This window comes from Magnolia sinica, chromosome 4, assembly GCF_029962835.1.
Source record: "Magnolia sinica isolate HGM2019 chromosome 4, MsV1, whole genome shotgun sequence".
NCBI lineage: Eukaryota > Viridiplantae > Streptophyta > Magnoliopsida > Magnoliales > Magnoliaceae > Magnolia > Magnolia sinica.
The window spans coordinates 91,653,633-91,669,893 of NC_080576.1; the positions used below are offsets into that span (position 1 = coordinate 91,653,633).

A 16,261-nucleotide genomic window follows, 5' to 3' on the forward strand; every position below is an offset into this window, starting at 1 on the left:
AACATCAATTTGAAGGGAGATGTTAGTAGGATAGACAACAAACCTACCATATATTGTTGTACCATATATTGCTATAATTAAGGGCTGTAATTAGGGGATATAGATGTTGCTGTTATGCTGTAATTAAGGGCTGTAATTAGGGGATATAGATGCTGCTGTTATGCTGTAAGTAAGGGCTGTAATTAGGGGATATTGATGCTGTAATTAGGGGATATAGATGCTGTTGTAATTAGGAGATATTATGCTGTAATTAGGGGATATAGATGTTGCTGTTATGCTGTAATTAAGGGCTGTAATTAGGGGATATAGATGCTGTTGTTATGCTGTAATTAAGGGATATATTGTAAGTAGGGAAAATGATTTCTATATAAGAAAAGGATCACTCGATTGAGGGTCATTGAGCAAATCTGACACTATAAAAACCCCGAATGTACAACAAACTCTCCACAATCATTATTAACACTCCCGAATCACGAGGCTTCGGCGAATGGGCGCGAGTTCGAATCCCTTCGCCGGGATAACCTGATGCACGTGGTTTGTGGATAACCTAATCACGGAATACTTCACAATCTCGCCCACATGTACCAGACAATGCTACACCACACAAAAGCACTCTCTACGTTGCCAACAACACTTCTACGAAGCTTATTCCACTCTCCTTTGAGAACTAAACATGTAATTTTACCAAATTTCCACTTTGATACCACTAGTGTAACTCGGATGTTGCTTCAATGGGTTCCTTAAACAAGGAAGAAGGGAAGAATTGGGGATATGGGGGAAATGGAATGGTATCCAAACACACTCATGCACACAAAAGCAAACCCTTTTTTTCTAAACTATCTCTTGATTTCTATTACAAAACCCAACGCTAGCTCACAATGCCCATTATAAGGTATTTATAGATCTCCTATAAAAACCCTGAATGTACAACAAACTCTCCACAATCATTATTAACACTCCCTAATCACGAGGCTTCGACGAATGGGCGAGAGTTCGAATCCCTTCGCCAGGATAACCTGATGCACGTGGTTTGTGGGTAATTACGTGCATCTGCAGGGAATAGTCTCGCCTCAAAATGGGGCGGGGACACCCTAACGTTATATTAAAAAAATGGGTGAGAGTTCGAATCCCCTCCCCGGGATAACCTGATGCACGTGGTTTGTGGGTAATTACGTGTATCCGCAGGGAATAGTCTCGCCTCAAAATGAGGCAGGGACACCCTGACGTCATATTTAAAATAAAAATTAAAAAAAACTAAAAAAAAAACTACCTAATCACAATGATTAGTTGTTAATCACAACTAACCCCAACAACCCAATACTAGCTTTAACAAACTTTATAACTCCGTAACTAGCAACTAACAGCTAACCAATATGAGAAGGAAATTACAAAGACACCTCCAAACTCCAAAATTAATAAAAAGGAAAACCCACTTGACCTCACTCTATCTACATGTTGTTCAAAGGCCCCAATCATGGGTGGCGCAATCCAAGTTGTCCAAGTAGGTCATGGTCATGTGCCCACATCATCTTGCCACTCGTCCATCTCAACTTCCTCATTTCAGCTATGATTATCCTATGAACAATTTTTTTCCCCTTAACTGCCCAACATTGTCCCCTAAAGCATAGTTGGTCTTATAGCCATCCTATAAAATTTCTCCTTCGGTTTGATTGGTATGTGGCGATTGTTGAACCATTGCAACACATGGTCACATCATTATTATCATCATCATCTAAGCCTTATCCCAACTAGTTGGGGCCGGCAACACCTGGTTACATGAAGTGTAAATAATTTGTCATCTGTCTATCTACTAGCCATTGGTAACGTGATCCATAAAAATCAGATTTGCATCATGGTGTGCTGTAAAGGCCGTTACGGGGCTGTAAAGGCTGTTACGTGAAGGTAATGGTGGCAGCCATTACACGTTACGGGGTCGTAAAGGCTGTAACGGCCATTATGGATAAAATGGCCCATAAAGGTCGTTATAGCCCCCATTACGCCCCTCATAAAGGCCGTAACGGCCCCATAATGGACCGTTACAGGGCCAATACAAGTTTCTTTGGATTTTTTTCAATAAAAAAAGAGGCCGTAACGGCCCATTATGGCCCCCCATAACAGCCGTTACACACCGTATCGTAAAGGTAATAATGGTGGCCATTACGGCCCCCGTTACTGTTACGGAATACCTTGATTTGCATAGATAGATATTTCCTCTTTGTAGCCATCCTTTAATATATTTGTACATACATTTGTGACATTATTGTTTGTTTTCTTTTCTATGTGCATAGATAAGTTTACAAAATATTGTGCATCTATTGGATGCATCATAATTCTTCTAACCTACTTGGTTCCTTTATATAGTTCTGCTTTGATGCAATATTAAATTACATCCATTCATTTTGCTAGGCAATTATAAAGATGGAGGAAGATGGTTCTTTCTATCTAAAGAACCTTGGCAAGGGTTTGATCTTAGTCAACAGCAAGGAGGTGGCAACTGGACATCGTTTTAGTCTTAGTTCAAGTTGTCTGATTGAGGTATGTGATTCCTATTGTCTATGAACTGAAGGAATCATATTCTGCCATTATTATCATATAGTTCTTCAGATTGCCTTGCATAGCATACTGGCATTTAACATCATTTACACAAAATTCCTTCCAGACCATATTTCTTATAATATCGTACTATCCTGTTCCTCTTCAATTAAACTCTAGTCAATGATACATGCATGCATTACGTTTCAGTAGAGTTCTTTTATTGCCATTCTTTTGGATCTTTTATGGAGTACTTGAGTCTTACTAGTACCGGGGATGTTAGTCCTGTAACTCTTTTTATTTGTGTGTTCCCATTCAAGTAAAGTTTCTTTTCTTTTTTCTTTTTTCTTTTTTTTCTTTTTTTTTTTTTCCATTTTATGATTTATGATCATTTTGTTTTCATGGCACTAGAGATGCTCATAAAAACCGTTTTCCTTGGGATATTGAAGAGCTTAGAGGAAATAAGATGGACTTAATCATTTGAATTCTTTATTCTTTATACTTGAATACTTTCTGAGAACAATCACTATATAAACTGATGCTTGCATATTTTCTCAGAACGGTCTCCTCTACAAAATGAAAAGGCACGTACTGTATAAACTCTCTGTTACTATATGTCAAAATGCCTATATGTGGATTGAACTTCTGTAAAAATCTATGAAGTATGAAGCATCTCTTGAGCGGTCAAATTTAACATATGATTATTTGTATTTGTATTCTTTCTTCTTTTCCTCGTAGCGACATATCAATGGTCCCAATCCCTGGAAAAGGAGAAGGGTTGTTGTCAGGTAGGCAGCAGTTGCAAACTTTTGTCAAGCAATCATGAGAATTCCTGTTTCAAATCTTTTAACTAAAACCCAAAAGTTGCAGTTACCGATGATAGGGATGTAGATAGGAATGATTGGTAAAAGCAAGTTTCTTAAAGTGAGCCCCCAATAGTTAGTACAAGATTATAATGATGATAAATGATGATATATTTTTCCTTTTTTGTTCCTTTCCATAAATCTAAGGGAATCAAAGGCACTCTTCCCAAGTTTGTATTAGGTTTTCTATTCTGATTTTTTGTTGATAGTCACCATTGTTTTCAGAATTGATGATATTGGCCGATATATCCTGGTGATATGAAACCCCAAGGTAGTATCTGAAATTCTTCGCATCACATAGCTATCACAATTTATTGCATAAAATCGCAGATATCGTGACCAGTCCCTTTTATAAATTCTCAATATCGACGATATTGGTCAATATCAACCAATATCACATAGAAATGTGGGAAGTCCAAGGCTTTCTTTAGAACTTTTGAAGAAACCCATTTTAAATCTCCGTTTCTTGATTCCTCTCCACTTCTAATTAGATCTATTATGAATTTTGACCCTTCCTCTTGAATCCGTTCGAAGAAAAAACATAAATTTCGAGTTGGAAGCAAGATCCAAGCCGGTTTGGATCTGTTTTCGATCCAAAGTCCATTTCAAAGTTTTTTTTTTTCTTTTCAAAATTCTACTCCTAATATATGCCCAACTCTATGTGAGTCTAAGCCACAGCCACACACATCATTCAGAGGTATATTTCTAGTTTTCTACTTATTCTTTTGCTTTTGAATGTATTGTTTGTGTTTCCATACATGTCTTCTTAGATCTGTAAATTATATGAATTGATTTTGAATGTACTTGCATCGGTTTAGTCGGACAACATGTAGATTAGGACCCTATACAAGGAGAACATATTATATGCACTTGTTTTTTTATGGGTTTTTTTTCCTGTGTATTGATGTCTTTTTTAACAATCCCTTAAGTTTCATTGAAAAATTCGACCAATTTCCCAATGTTTCCTGACAACAACGATACAACTGATATATCCCATGGGATAACCGATATGTTTCCATATCTGAAGGGTGTGATACATTACATGATAACTATACAAAAAACACTGATAGTGACTGAAAAACTCTACTGAAGACTGGCCAAAGGATGTTTTGGCAAAATGGGATTGTTGAAACGACACTATGGCTAGGACATGGCTATGATAATGATGAATGATAAAGAGAAGTTTTGTTCCCATCTAGGTGGTATTGAAGCTCGCTAGTTGCTTTTTCTTAGCTCTTTTTTATTTTTTTCCGGGCCACTAATAGCCTTAGTTTCTTTTTGCAAGATCTTTTTTTAAATCCTCGTTTGTTTAAGTGAAAGTTCATCATGTTTCCTAAAAAATTGCAGTTGGGGCTTGTTTTGTTATTTTCGATTTTATTTTTAATTTGGCCTGTAGATTCTTTGCAAAGCTGGTCTGCTTTTGTATATTTTGTCTTCTTGCCCCCTTTTCTTCCTACTTGGCTTAATCATCGCTACATTGATAAGCTATATCTATTCAATATTTCTTTTTTTGTTTCTTATTAGTTGCCATCTTGTTTTTCTTTTTTAAAGTATGATACACTCATCAAATGTATCCTTTTGGCCTTTTTGGACTGTTGTTTTTTTAGAGGAGACATCAATTTATTTATTTATTTATTTGGGAACATTGTTGCCTTCATTTTCTGCTAAAACTTAAGTTCAGAATTAGTGGCTGTTAAGGAGTCTGGTGGTGTCATGCCAACCCGGATCCCAGCATGGTTGAAGGAGTTGGGTTGATGTCAGGTAGTCAATCATCAACACTTTAATAAGCAAATCATGAGAATTCCAGTTCCATAAACTGGTTAGGATTATCATGTCCTAAGCAGGAGGTCATTGGTTTGAACTCTGCACAGCCCAAATGAACTTTCACTTATCTAAGTTTTGTAAGAGAAAGCAACCACCAAGTTTAGAATCCAGTTGTTTCATGTGCGTGCGAGTGACCTACTAATCCACTCTCTGTTCACCCAGGGAGACCTTGCGTTTCATCCTCCGCCTCTTTGAGGAGTTATTCTTGTGGTTTTGGCCTACAATGATAGACAGTGTGGATGTGTAGAGGGATGTGGTATATCAGTGCAGAAAATGGGTTTTTATGTTCTGGATAAAAAACCCTTCTCTTGACATAAGTGATGTAGTCATGTGTTTTTATGATAAGTAGAAGTGAAGTATCATCTACTGTGAAGGTTTTCCACAAAATGATTCTAACTCATTTTGATATTAAAATAAGAGTGCATCAATTGGATAATCCAAAGTTCATGGTTTTCAATGTTATCTGTGTGATCGTGGCATAGAATTCAAAATATTGTGTCCGTATACTCCTCAACAGACCAGTATCACAAAATAGAAAAACCGCCACCTTTTGGAGGTAACTAGGTCTATTTTAATGGGATGAACATTCCAAAGGTCTATTGGGATGAGGCAGTTCCCACTGCCACCTACATGATCAATAGGATGCAATCCCCAATACTTAGACATAGTCATTCTCTCAACTTCCTACAATTCGATTTTGAGTTGTTTATTGTCCCTCCAAAGATTTAGGGATGTGTTTTTTTTTTTCCAAGTATTAGGGTCATCCAGTGATAAGTTGGGTCCTCGATTTGTAAGATGTATCTTGGGATATGCTAACACACAGAAGTGACATAAATGTTATTGTCCTGTGACTAGGACAAGGTACAATCTCAGAGGATGTTGCATTCTTTATGAATGCTCCTTCTCTATGCAGGCAACTAGACTTATCTAGTGGTGATGCATTACCTCTTCCTTTCATGGTGCACCCTATGGGTCCTGCTGAAGTCATTTCTCAGTCGGTGGACAAGCCACTAAAGGCGTACACTTGGAAACAAAAGGAGCAACCCTTAGAGATGCTGGACCACTGCTGATCCTCCGACCTAAATCCTATGCCATCTCCTTCAGACTATCTAACTTCCCTCTGAAAGGCAAAAAGTTTGTGTACCTTTCAGCAATTTTGCACCTATCATTCTACTTTTCCTTCTCTTCAGTTGTTCGATTCCTTTATATTCTATGTTTCTGTTCCTTCTAAATTTTTAGATGGCTAGTTGCAAAGGTGCTTTGATGGAGGAAATGGTTGTCCTTGAGAAATAGGGAATATGCGATCTAGGTGAGTTACTTGAAGGAAAACACATTGTTGTTCGTAAATTGGTGTTCACCCTCAAACATAATCTAGGCAGGCTTCATCACTAAATATAAGGTTCAACATGTTGAAAAGGGTTTTGCCCAGCAATTTGATGTTGATTATTAGGAGACATTTACTCCTTTTGCTAAGTTGATTTCCATTTGTGTGTTTCCATCTGTTGCTACTCATTGTAATTGGTTGCTTTCTCAGTTAAGTGTGAAGAATGCTTTCTCTTCATGAAGAGGTTTATATGTGATGGGGACATCACGTGCGCACACACACGCACGCCGCCCCCTTACGTATGTACGCAAGGAGGAGGGCCCCACCATCGATCTGGATCGATGACGACATTCAAGGAGGGTCTCCTAGTTAGAAGACTGAGTTTTGGTTCGTTGGTGTGGACCCGGTAGTCAAGTAAATCCCATCATGAGATCTTATGATCGTGGCCTACTAATCTGATTAACTTCATATTTTAGGTCTTGCTTATTAATGTTATTAGAATATTATGGACGGTTTAGATTACTTTGATTGGTTATTATTTTTTATTACTTAATCGCCAAGTAATAGGTTGCGCACATGGCGCGAGTTTTGTGGTATATGTTTTTCTTATAAATAGGCCCCCCTTGTAGGTTTTTTCCTCATTGGATATTAATAAAACATTTTGTGTTTTTTTATCTACTTTAATTTCTTGAGTTGTAGAAATCCAATTGGGTGCGAAACCCTCTCTTTATCGAAGGGCTAACTACCGTGTGAAGTCACATCTATCCCGATTCACCCCCATCCACTACCATCTCTGCTTCTCATCTCCTACAACCATCCGCACTTCAAATATGTCCGTTATTGCAGCAATTTTCCTCTCTTTAGTAGAACTCCAGAATCTAGCCCTGCAGGAGAGTTGAAACTTCAGCGGAGCACCACGCATAGACCGCGCATCCGATCGACACGAAACTGGGGGGTTTTGAAGCCCTCCCCTGGCCAACCAGAGCCGAGGCATTTTCCACATTCGGGGCCCCCTGCGCACGTGCATTAGGCCCGGCCCGCTGTCCGCACGCGTGGATTATCGTCAGGTTCAGAATTTCCGCCTATTTTATCTCTCTCCGCCTATTTTATCTCTCTCATACCTCTTTTCCATACCCTAACCCTAGATTGCGTTATTTCAATTTGTTTGCCTTTTTTTCTAATCCTAGGGTTCTCTGAATTAAAACTAGTGAATCCCTTGGATTAGGGACTCATTGCTGTGCATGTGTGGATGAGTTTTACTTCCCCTTGAGTATCGTTTGGCTCATAATTTTTATTGATCCAACCCTAACATGTGTAGGCCTGAACCCGCACAGATTCCCCTTGCTTGAATGTTTGAACTTTTGTGTGGGATGTGGAAAATTTATGTGAATGTTTTTAAATTAGTTTGATCTAAAGCCTGAGATCTTGCATATCATAGTTAATTTTCATGTCCTGCATCAATATGTCACTTAACCCCAGTTTTTGCATGTTTAGAACAAGAGGGAAGGTATGCCAGTTGAAGAGGCCCTTTATGGTCTCAAATAATCTCCCAAGGAGTGGTTTGAGATATTCAAGAATGTCATCTCTGAGATTGGTTTCCATAGAAGCTCCTATGATCATTATGTTCTCATTAAGGACATTGCCAAATCCTTAATCGTTTTAGCAGTTTATGTCAATGATATTGTTACCGCTGGGGATAGTGAAAATGAAATTGATGAGGTGAAAAAGTTTCTGGGAACAGAGATGCTTGGTGCTTGACCTACAACTACACCTATTGAGGTGAATAATCAATCGTCTTCATCATGAGGAGTAAGAGGTCATTAATGACCCGGGCATGTGTTGGCGTCTTTTTGGGAAGCTAATCTATTTGACTATCACTGGACTAGATATTGCATATGCTAGAGCATGGTAAGTAAAATTCATGCAGGCTCCATGCTCTCATCATCTCAATGCTATGTACAGAATTCTCCACTTCAAATCAGCTACGAGGAAGGCCCTTTGTCAACATTGGTCATCTTCACATTCATGCATACTGTGATGCAGATTGATCTGGGTGTCTGATGATAGGAGATCTACCACTAGTAATTGCATGTTTGTAGGAGGCGACCTTTTGTTTTTTATTGTTTGAAATGATATCCACTACTAGTAATTGCATGTGGAGGCAACCTTGTCTCATGTAAAAGAAATAAGCAGTTTGTCGTTGCTCGTTTGTCAGCCAAAGCTGAATATTGCGCCACGGATCATGTTGTGTGTGAGGTTATTTGGTTTCAGTCTCTTGTTCAAGACATGGGCATCATAGTCCCCCGCTCCATCATTCATATTTCATCCAATCCGTTCTCTCATGAGAGGGCTAAACACATCAAAGTTCATTGTCACTCTGTTTATGAGAAGATTTCATCTAGGTTGCTTTGTACTCATGTTCGATCCAGTGATCAGCTACCAGTTATTCTTGCCAAGGCCATCCATCCTTTCATCTTCAAGAGCTCATGGGAAAGCTTGGCATGTGTGATATGTTTGCTCCAGCTTGAAGGGGAGCTAAGAGATGGCGTGTACTCATGCCTGTGTGTGCCTGAGTTTGGATTTTGTTGCATGCGTGAAGTATTCTATTGTATGTGTGTGTCATGTTGTGCTTTCTTAGGACACCATACTTCGTTTTTATGTTGCATGGGGTTTTATAATAAAAGGTTACGGTGTGACTATGTGAGAGATTAACTTAATCTCTACACTACTCCCTTTCCAACCCTCTTTCCAAGCACTTTCATCCCCATTGATGTAGCTGATGTGTTTTGATTAATTGAAAAAAAAAATGTCATTTACCAACTCCCTTTTACTTCTCCCCTTGTTGTTTGACATCCCTGCTACCCCTTTTTCCATCATGCTCATTCAAAGAATCAAAGACATCTATAGGATTAGAATGTGTCCTCCTTGACAGGAAAGGCCCAACTTGCTGGTGAGTTCCACCATTTCCCCACCACCAGCATTGTTAGAGGCTCTTTTCAGTTTTGCCCAAAATCTTCTGCGGACTCCTTTACATGGGAACAAGTTTATTAGTCTTTGTGCCATTCTTCTTCACCATAGCTCATACCAACCTTCTTGGACTATGGAATTGATCAAAGGGACTGACCATGGACTGGTTCAAATCCTCAGATGACAAAATGGATGGAGACCGGAAGGTGGAGTGCTCCTGATGAGAAAAGGGGGAGTGAATAAATGAGTTTGTAAGATTAAGCTTCAACACTATTTCCTTGGTATCTGGGACTGGTAGAAGTTATTAGTCCCTTGAGAGTTGAGACTGGCTGCAAGCTTCTCTATGTGCTCCAGCTGAATTCATCAACACATAAGAGATCGGCCCACATCAATTTTCACATCAAGGGGTCCAGGATCACCTCTAAGTAGCTTCAGCCTGGCCTCGAACTATTCTACATGAATATATCAGCAATTCATTCCCACAATGCAAGTCCTCTAATGGACCTAGTGATCTTTCGCACCCTTCTTATTAGGTTATGTTAGCATCTCCTTTTGAGGCTCATGTACATCAAATAGAGCATCAGTCTATTCCCCACCATCAATATTGTTGTTTTCCACCAAACATTCACCCATTTCTCAAGTTCAAAGACTGTTGAAATCCATCTTTCCCACTAGATAGGTAACTCAAGACAATTGACCACTTGCTCTAAAAGTTCTAACTGATAGAGCATAACGAACCAATCCCTTTATGTCATAGCCCAATCCCCACATCCCATGGGTTAGGACCTCGGCCGAACTCCTCTCGTGGGCCCCACTTCACATGGGTTCCGCTTCACACGGGTGGGGCCCGCCTTACACAAGCCACACCACTCGAGCCCGGTGTGAAAATGCCTGCATTAATCACCCCCGGTGAGGAGTCTTGAACACGAGACCTCCCGCTCTGGTACCACTTTGATGCCGGACAATTAACCACTTGCTCAAAAAACTTGAACTGGTAGAGCATGGCGAATCAATCCCTTTATCTCATAGCCCAGGCCCCACATCCCTTGGGTTAGGACCTCGGCCGAACCCCCCTCGTGGGCCCCACTTCATACGGGTTCCGCCTCACACGAGCCGCCCACCCTGAATGTGTCCCTGCATCCCATAGGCCACCCCACTCAAGCCCGGTGTGAAAATGCCCCTGGATTAACAGGCTTTAAGGAGATTGCTCTGCTCTGCAGTTAATGGATCCTTTGACCATCATCCTTGTCTTTTTTTTTTCATACTTCCCTTATAGGCTTTTAGGTTCCCACTTTGAGCATCACCCCTACAGACTGACTTGTAATAACCTTGAGCATTTATCCCCTTGAAGGCTGCCACCTCTTTTACTTTGGTCAGATTTGATATCCCCTTCAATGCCTTATTCTTCCAACCACCTTCTTCCACTTCTTCATATTTTCCATTCTTCACAAAATTCATGCTCGTCATCTCTTGTATGTAAACTCCTTGGAAGCAAATATTCTATTGCGGGATCACCATCTCCACTAATTCCCTGATCTCTTTGAAATAAAGGCCACATCTAAAGCCCCACATCAATCTTGCTATGAAGACAATGAAGAGAGTAGTCTTTCCTTTTAGAGATCGTCTCAATCGCACCATCATCCCGCCCATCAAGGTGTCTTCCACTTGTCTTGCGAAGACTTAACTTTTTTCTTCATCTTTTTATTTCAATGTAGAGTGAGGGGTTATGGCTTGTTGTTTCCTAATTTTTGCTTGAGAATCGTACTCATTTTGGTGTTGGTGTGCCTCTCGAAGGTTAGATTAGAAGGTTGTTTTTTTTTTGTTTTTTTTAATTATTATTATTTTGACAACACAGTTGTCCCCGCCCCCTTTTGAGGCGAGACTATCTCTGGATGCACGCAATCACCCACAACCATGTGCATCGGGTAATGCCGGGGAGGGGAGTTTAACCCACTCCTGTAGGGAGCAAACTGATGGGGACATCTCGCACGCACCCCCCCCCCCCTACACACACACACGCACGCACGCACGCAAGGAGGGCCCCACTATCGATCTGGATCGATGATGACGTCCAAGGAGGGCCTACTAATTAGATGACTTTGTTTTGGTTCCTCGGAGTAGACCCGATCATCATGTCAATCCCACAATTGGATCTCATGATCGTGGCCCACTACTCGAGATGATCTAGTACTTTGAGTTTTGCTTATTATTGTTATTAGGAATATCATGGACGGTTTAGATTGCTTTGATTAATTGTCATTTTTGTTACTTCGTCTCTAAGTAATAGGGTGCACACATGGCGTAGCTTTTGGGGTATAGGTTTTTCTTATGAATAGGCAACCCCTTGTAGGGTTTTTCTCATTGAATATTATAAATAAAATTTTATATTTTCCTGCTCTTCTAATTCTCTGAGTTGTGGAAATCCAATTGGGTGCGAAACCCTCCCTTCTTCGAAGGGCTGACTACTGTGGTGCGAAGCTACACCCATTTCAAATCGCCCCCATCTTCTATCATCAATATTTATCATCTCCCACAGCCATCCATGCTTCAAATCCACCTCTTGTTGCAGCCAATCCTTCTTCTATAGCAGATTTGCAGAATCAGGTCCTGCAGTAGGCTGAAACTTCAGCGGAGCACTGTGCACAGACCGAACGTCGGATCAACTTGAAACTTGGTGTGTGGGTGGCCCACCCCTGGCTGACCAAACCCAAGCTGACCTTTTTTGGGTTCGTGGGCCCCATACACGTGCGGGCAGGATCCCACGCACATGCGTCTAGACCCTGCTGCTGTCCACGTGTGGTACACCTCAGGTTCGTCTCTCTCATCTATTTCACTCCTCTCACATCTCACTTCCCTAACCCTAACCCTAGGTTATCCTAAATCCCAAGTTCTCTTCCCTTTTACAACCCGAGGGTTTCCCGAATTGAAACATGTGAATCCCTTGGATTGGGGAAATAATCATTTGTATGTGTGGATGAATCTAATCTCCTTTGATCATTATTTGGTCTATAATTTTAATTGATCCAGCCCTAGCATGTGTAGGCTTGGACCCTTGTAGATCCCCCTTGTTGAATGCTTGACTATATGTGGGATGTGGAATTTTTGTGATTGTTTCTAAATTAGCATGATCTTAAGCCTGAAATTTTGCATATCATATTTAATTTCCATGTCTTGCATCACAAACCCACGGTGTTAGCCGCTCGCCCAAGCCCCATGCTAGGCTATGAGAAGTTCCTTCGTCAAATTTTCAGATTTCTCATATATAGTATGCGGATGACACACTCTTATTGTGTCAGGCGGATGATTTTTTTTGTAGAAAATCTCTGCTCGATTATAGTAAGCTTTGAGGTGGTTTCAGGTTTGAAAGTTAATATATCCAATAGTGAGATTTTAGGGGTAGGCATTTCCAAAGAGAGGGTGTGAGCTTTTGCAAAAGTGCTCGGGTGTGGGGAAGCTTCTTTTCCAACAACATATTTGAGGCTTCCATTATGTATAGGAAGGCCAACAAAGCACTTGTGGGACAAAGTAATTGACAGGTGTGAAAAAATATCTCTAAATGGCAGTCGAGGTATTTATCCATGGGTGGGAGGTTGGTCATGATTAAATCATTTATGTCAAATCTTCCGATCTATTTTATGTCTCTTTACAGGTGCCCAAAATCCATTTTTGAATGCATTGGAGAGGCGAAGAATGAATTTTATGGGAAGGGTCAGGGGAGAAGCATGAGTTCCATTTAATGAAAATCGGAGGGGGGTAATAGTGAAAAAAATATGGGGTAGAGGGAGGGGTGGGTAGACAATGGCTTCATCCTTGTACCGATGTTCTTATTTGTGAAAATCATTGGCGTCTTTGAAAGAGAGGGTGTGGGAGGTTATAGGCTTTCATTTGGGGGATCATAAGAGAATTAGATTTTAGGTTGATAATTGGTGGGAGAGGTGTCGTTGCGTGAGAGATTTCCATCTTTAGCAAGGCTAGCTAGGAAAGATGGCGAGATGGTGAACAATTGTTATTCAAAAAGAGAGGAGGAAGTCACATGGATGCCCAGTTTTAGAAGAAATCTTTCGAACGGGGAATTTGAAGAGTTGGTGCTTATGCTTGAGTTGTTAGCAAAGTAGTCTCCTCTTCTTACAGAAGTGGATTCCTTGAGATAGTTCAAGTCTAGGGTAGGTTCTTTCTCAGGTAGATCATTCTATCATTTCCTGAGTGTGTCGGCCAAAAATGCAGAGGTGGCGGCAATGGCTTTCCTATGGCACTATGGTGCTCATTTGAAGGTGGCGGATTTTGGTTGGCTAGTAGGCAAGAACAAAGTGCTAATGATAGACAATCTTGGCAAATGGAACATGTGTCTCCCAAATGTTTGCTTGATGTGCTTCAAAGGTGCAGAATGTGCGGATCACTTATTCATTCACTGCGTATTTGCTAGGGAGGTGTGGGGTTTGCTCCTCCCATCTTTTGGGGTTCCATGGGTGTTCCTGAAGTCGATGAAGGAACTTCTCATAGCCTTGCATGGTAGGGGGGTAGGGAAAAAGGGAAAACGGAGTGGCGATTAAGTTTTTTAGCGTCCCTTTGGGCAATATGGTGGGAAAGAAATCAGCGCTGCTTCAACAGCAAAATGAGTGGACTAGTGCAAGTGTTCAATAGGGAAATTCTTAATATGAAGGCTGGGGTTGTACTTTTGTACTTATGTATATGGCTTCGGCCTTTTTATATTATATCATCATTGTTCAAAACCAAAAAACATCAGAACCTCGGTGACTGCTTTTTCTCTATGACCAGCTTAGAGACCTGATTTCAAGGCTAACCTTCCCTTTTCTTTAAAATTTTCTGATGATTTTGATTGGATATCTTGTAGCTGTTGGGACTCGTCCCTTGATTTTGATTGGATTGCTTGGACATTTTCTTTTGCTTTAATAAACTTAATCTGAAAAAGAAACAAAAATTACTTTCTTGATGATAAAAATATGAACCAGACCTCTCCAAAATAAATAAATAAGATACAAACCAGAGTAACTACTGAACAAAATAAATCCTAGAACCTAAAGGAATATGGAACCCAATAAATTCTCTCACCTATCAAAACAACTCTCTCCACCACTTTGGGACTCCTATTTAAAGAAAACTTCTTATGCTGTTAGGTCCTTAATTGTGATTCCTAAAGCTGCGTGTTGTGTGTGCATGCGTGCATTTGTGTGCGTCTGTGTATGAGAGGGGTGTGCATAGATTGTTTTTCTTCTTATGCTATTCAAAGAAAACATAATGAAGTGAAGATAACATGCTTTACTCATAGAAACTTGGGAACTCATTTCCCCTCATGCTTACCAACATTTCTCACTTCCATTTCTCTAGTAGCTTCCCACATCCATTTCTCAGGCTGGTACTATGAGTAACTTATGTGGAACAACTAGTTTATGTAATAGTGTTTTTGTTTGCTTGCAGATCAGAGGAATGAGGTTCATGTTTGAGATGAAACGGAATTTTGGGACGCAGAACAAGACTGCCAGTGTTGCAAAACTGAAGAGCAGCCAAGAAAAGAACACAAAATTCGATTGGTTACCCAGATAGATTCCTTGATCTTAATATGTTTTCGAGGTACTTTAGTTTCTTGCTCTCTTTCTTTCCTCTCTTATTGTTCTCTTGTATTGAGTTCACCTTTTTTCCCTTGCCATGGCGGAAGTTTTAGGTTTCACTGCCTAAGGTAAGAATGTAATAGTACATTCCATGTGATAAAATGTATGATAAGCCGTTGGCTTCTCCTTTTGGTTTCTTCCCACTTATTCATATGCAGATGTGCAGTCACAGCACTTGCATCGAGATTTTAAGAGCACACTGGGTAAAAATGTTCAGAGAGTTTGCGATTTTCTTGCATAACAGTTGCAGCATTGGTGTTGCATCATAAAGGATGGTGCAACACCTGATCTCCATTGTATTCCTGGTCCCAAGTTGAACCCAATCATCCATATGGTAGGAATTTCACAGTCAACAAGCCTCTGTGCAAGGTTGTCGCTGGACTATCCTAGCCTAGTTATCCGTCAGTGGCGGCCTGTAAATGAACAAGGAAACAGAAAGACGTAATGATCCATATTCAATAAGGGAAAGTAATTGGACGGTTGGGTTTACCTGATCAATGCATTCTTTTGCTCCCAGATGAGTATTGCCATTTAGATGGCCGCTTTGTGTGGTGTAGATTGAGTGTTCATCGTTTTCTCATACAACCACAGGAGAAAATGCATCTGTTATAGGAACTCTTCAAGGTTGAGAAGCTCTTCCAGCATGATAGAGCATATTGCTTAACCTGTAAATATAAAGACTTGGGAAATTTTCCAGGAAGATGGAAGAGGCTTGACACATGTACCAGACGTGAGAAAGATCCAGGTTATTCATTAGCTAGATCCCCTCAATGAACTCGGCCTGGGTCAAAAGTAAGCCATCCCACTAATCTAGTGGGCCAGACATGTATGAGAAAATTGCCCCAGTATATATTCAATGTACATAATATCAATCTGTAGCACTAATTCAGTGTGTTATAGTTTACGGAGTAAACTATGTGGGGCCCACCATGATGTATGCGTCTTATCAACGCCGTCCATCTGTTTTATCAGCTCATTTTAGGGTATGACCCATTATTGAACCATATCTATAGCTCAAGTGTGCCACACCACGGTAAACAATGGGAATTGAACACCTTCCATTGAAAACTTCATAGGGGCCCCAGAAGTTTTAGATCAAGTTGATATTTGTGTTTTCCATTCAT

The 16,261-nt window shown here is 40.3% G+C and overlaps 1 protein-coding gene across 1 annotated transcript in view; it reads left to right on the plus strand.

Moving 5' to 3' along the window:
* The window catches only part of LOC131243375 (uncharacterized), a 67,466-nt gene extending 52,199 nt beyond the window's left edge, over positions 1-15,267 (plus strand). Inside the window, exons 7-8 of the mRNA XM_058242697.1 lie at positions 2,407-2,535; positions 14,947-15,267. Coding sequence (XP_058098680.1) covers positions 2,407-2,535; positions 14,947-15,072 — 255 coding nt within the window. The 3' untranslated portion in view covers positions 15,073-15,267. The remainder of the gene's footprint in view (positions 1-2,406; positions 2,536-14,946) is intronic.
* The last annotated feature ends 994 nt before the right edge of the window (positions 15,268-16,261 follow it).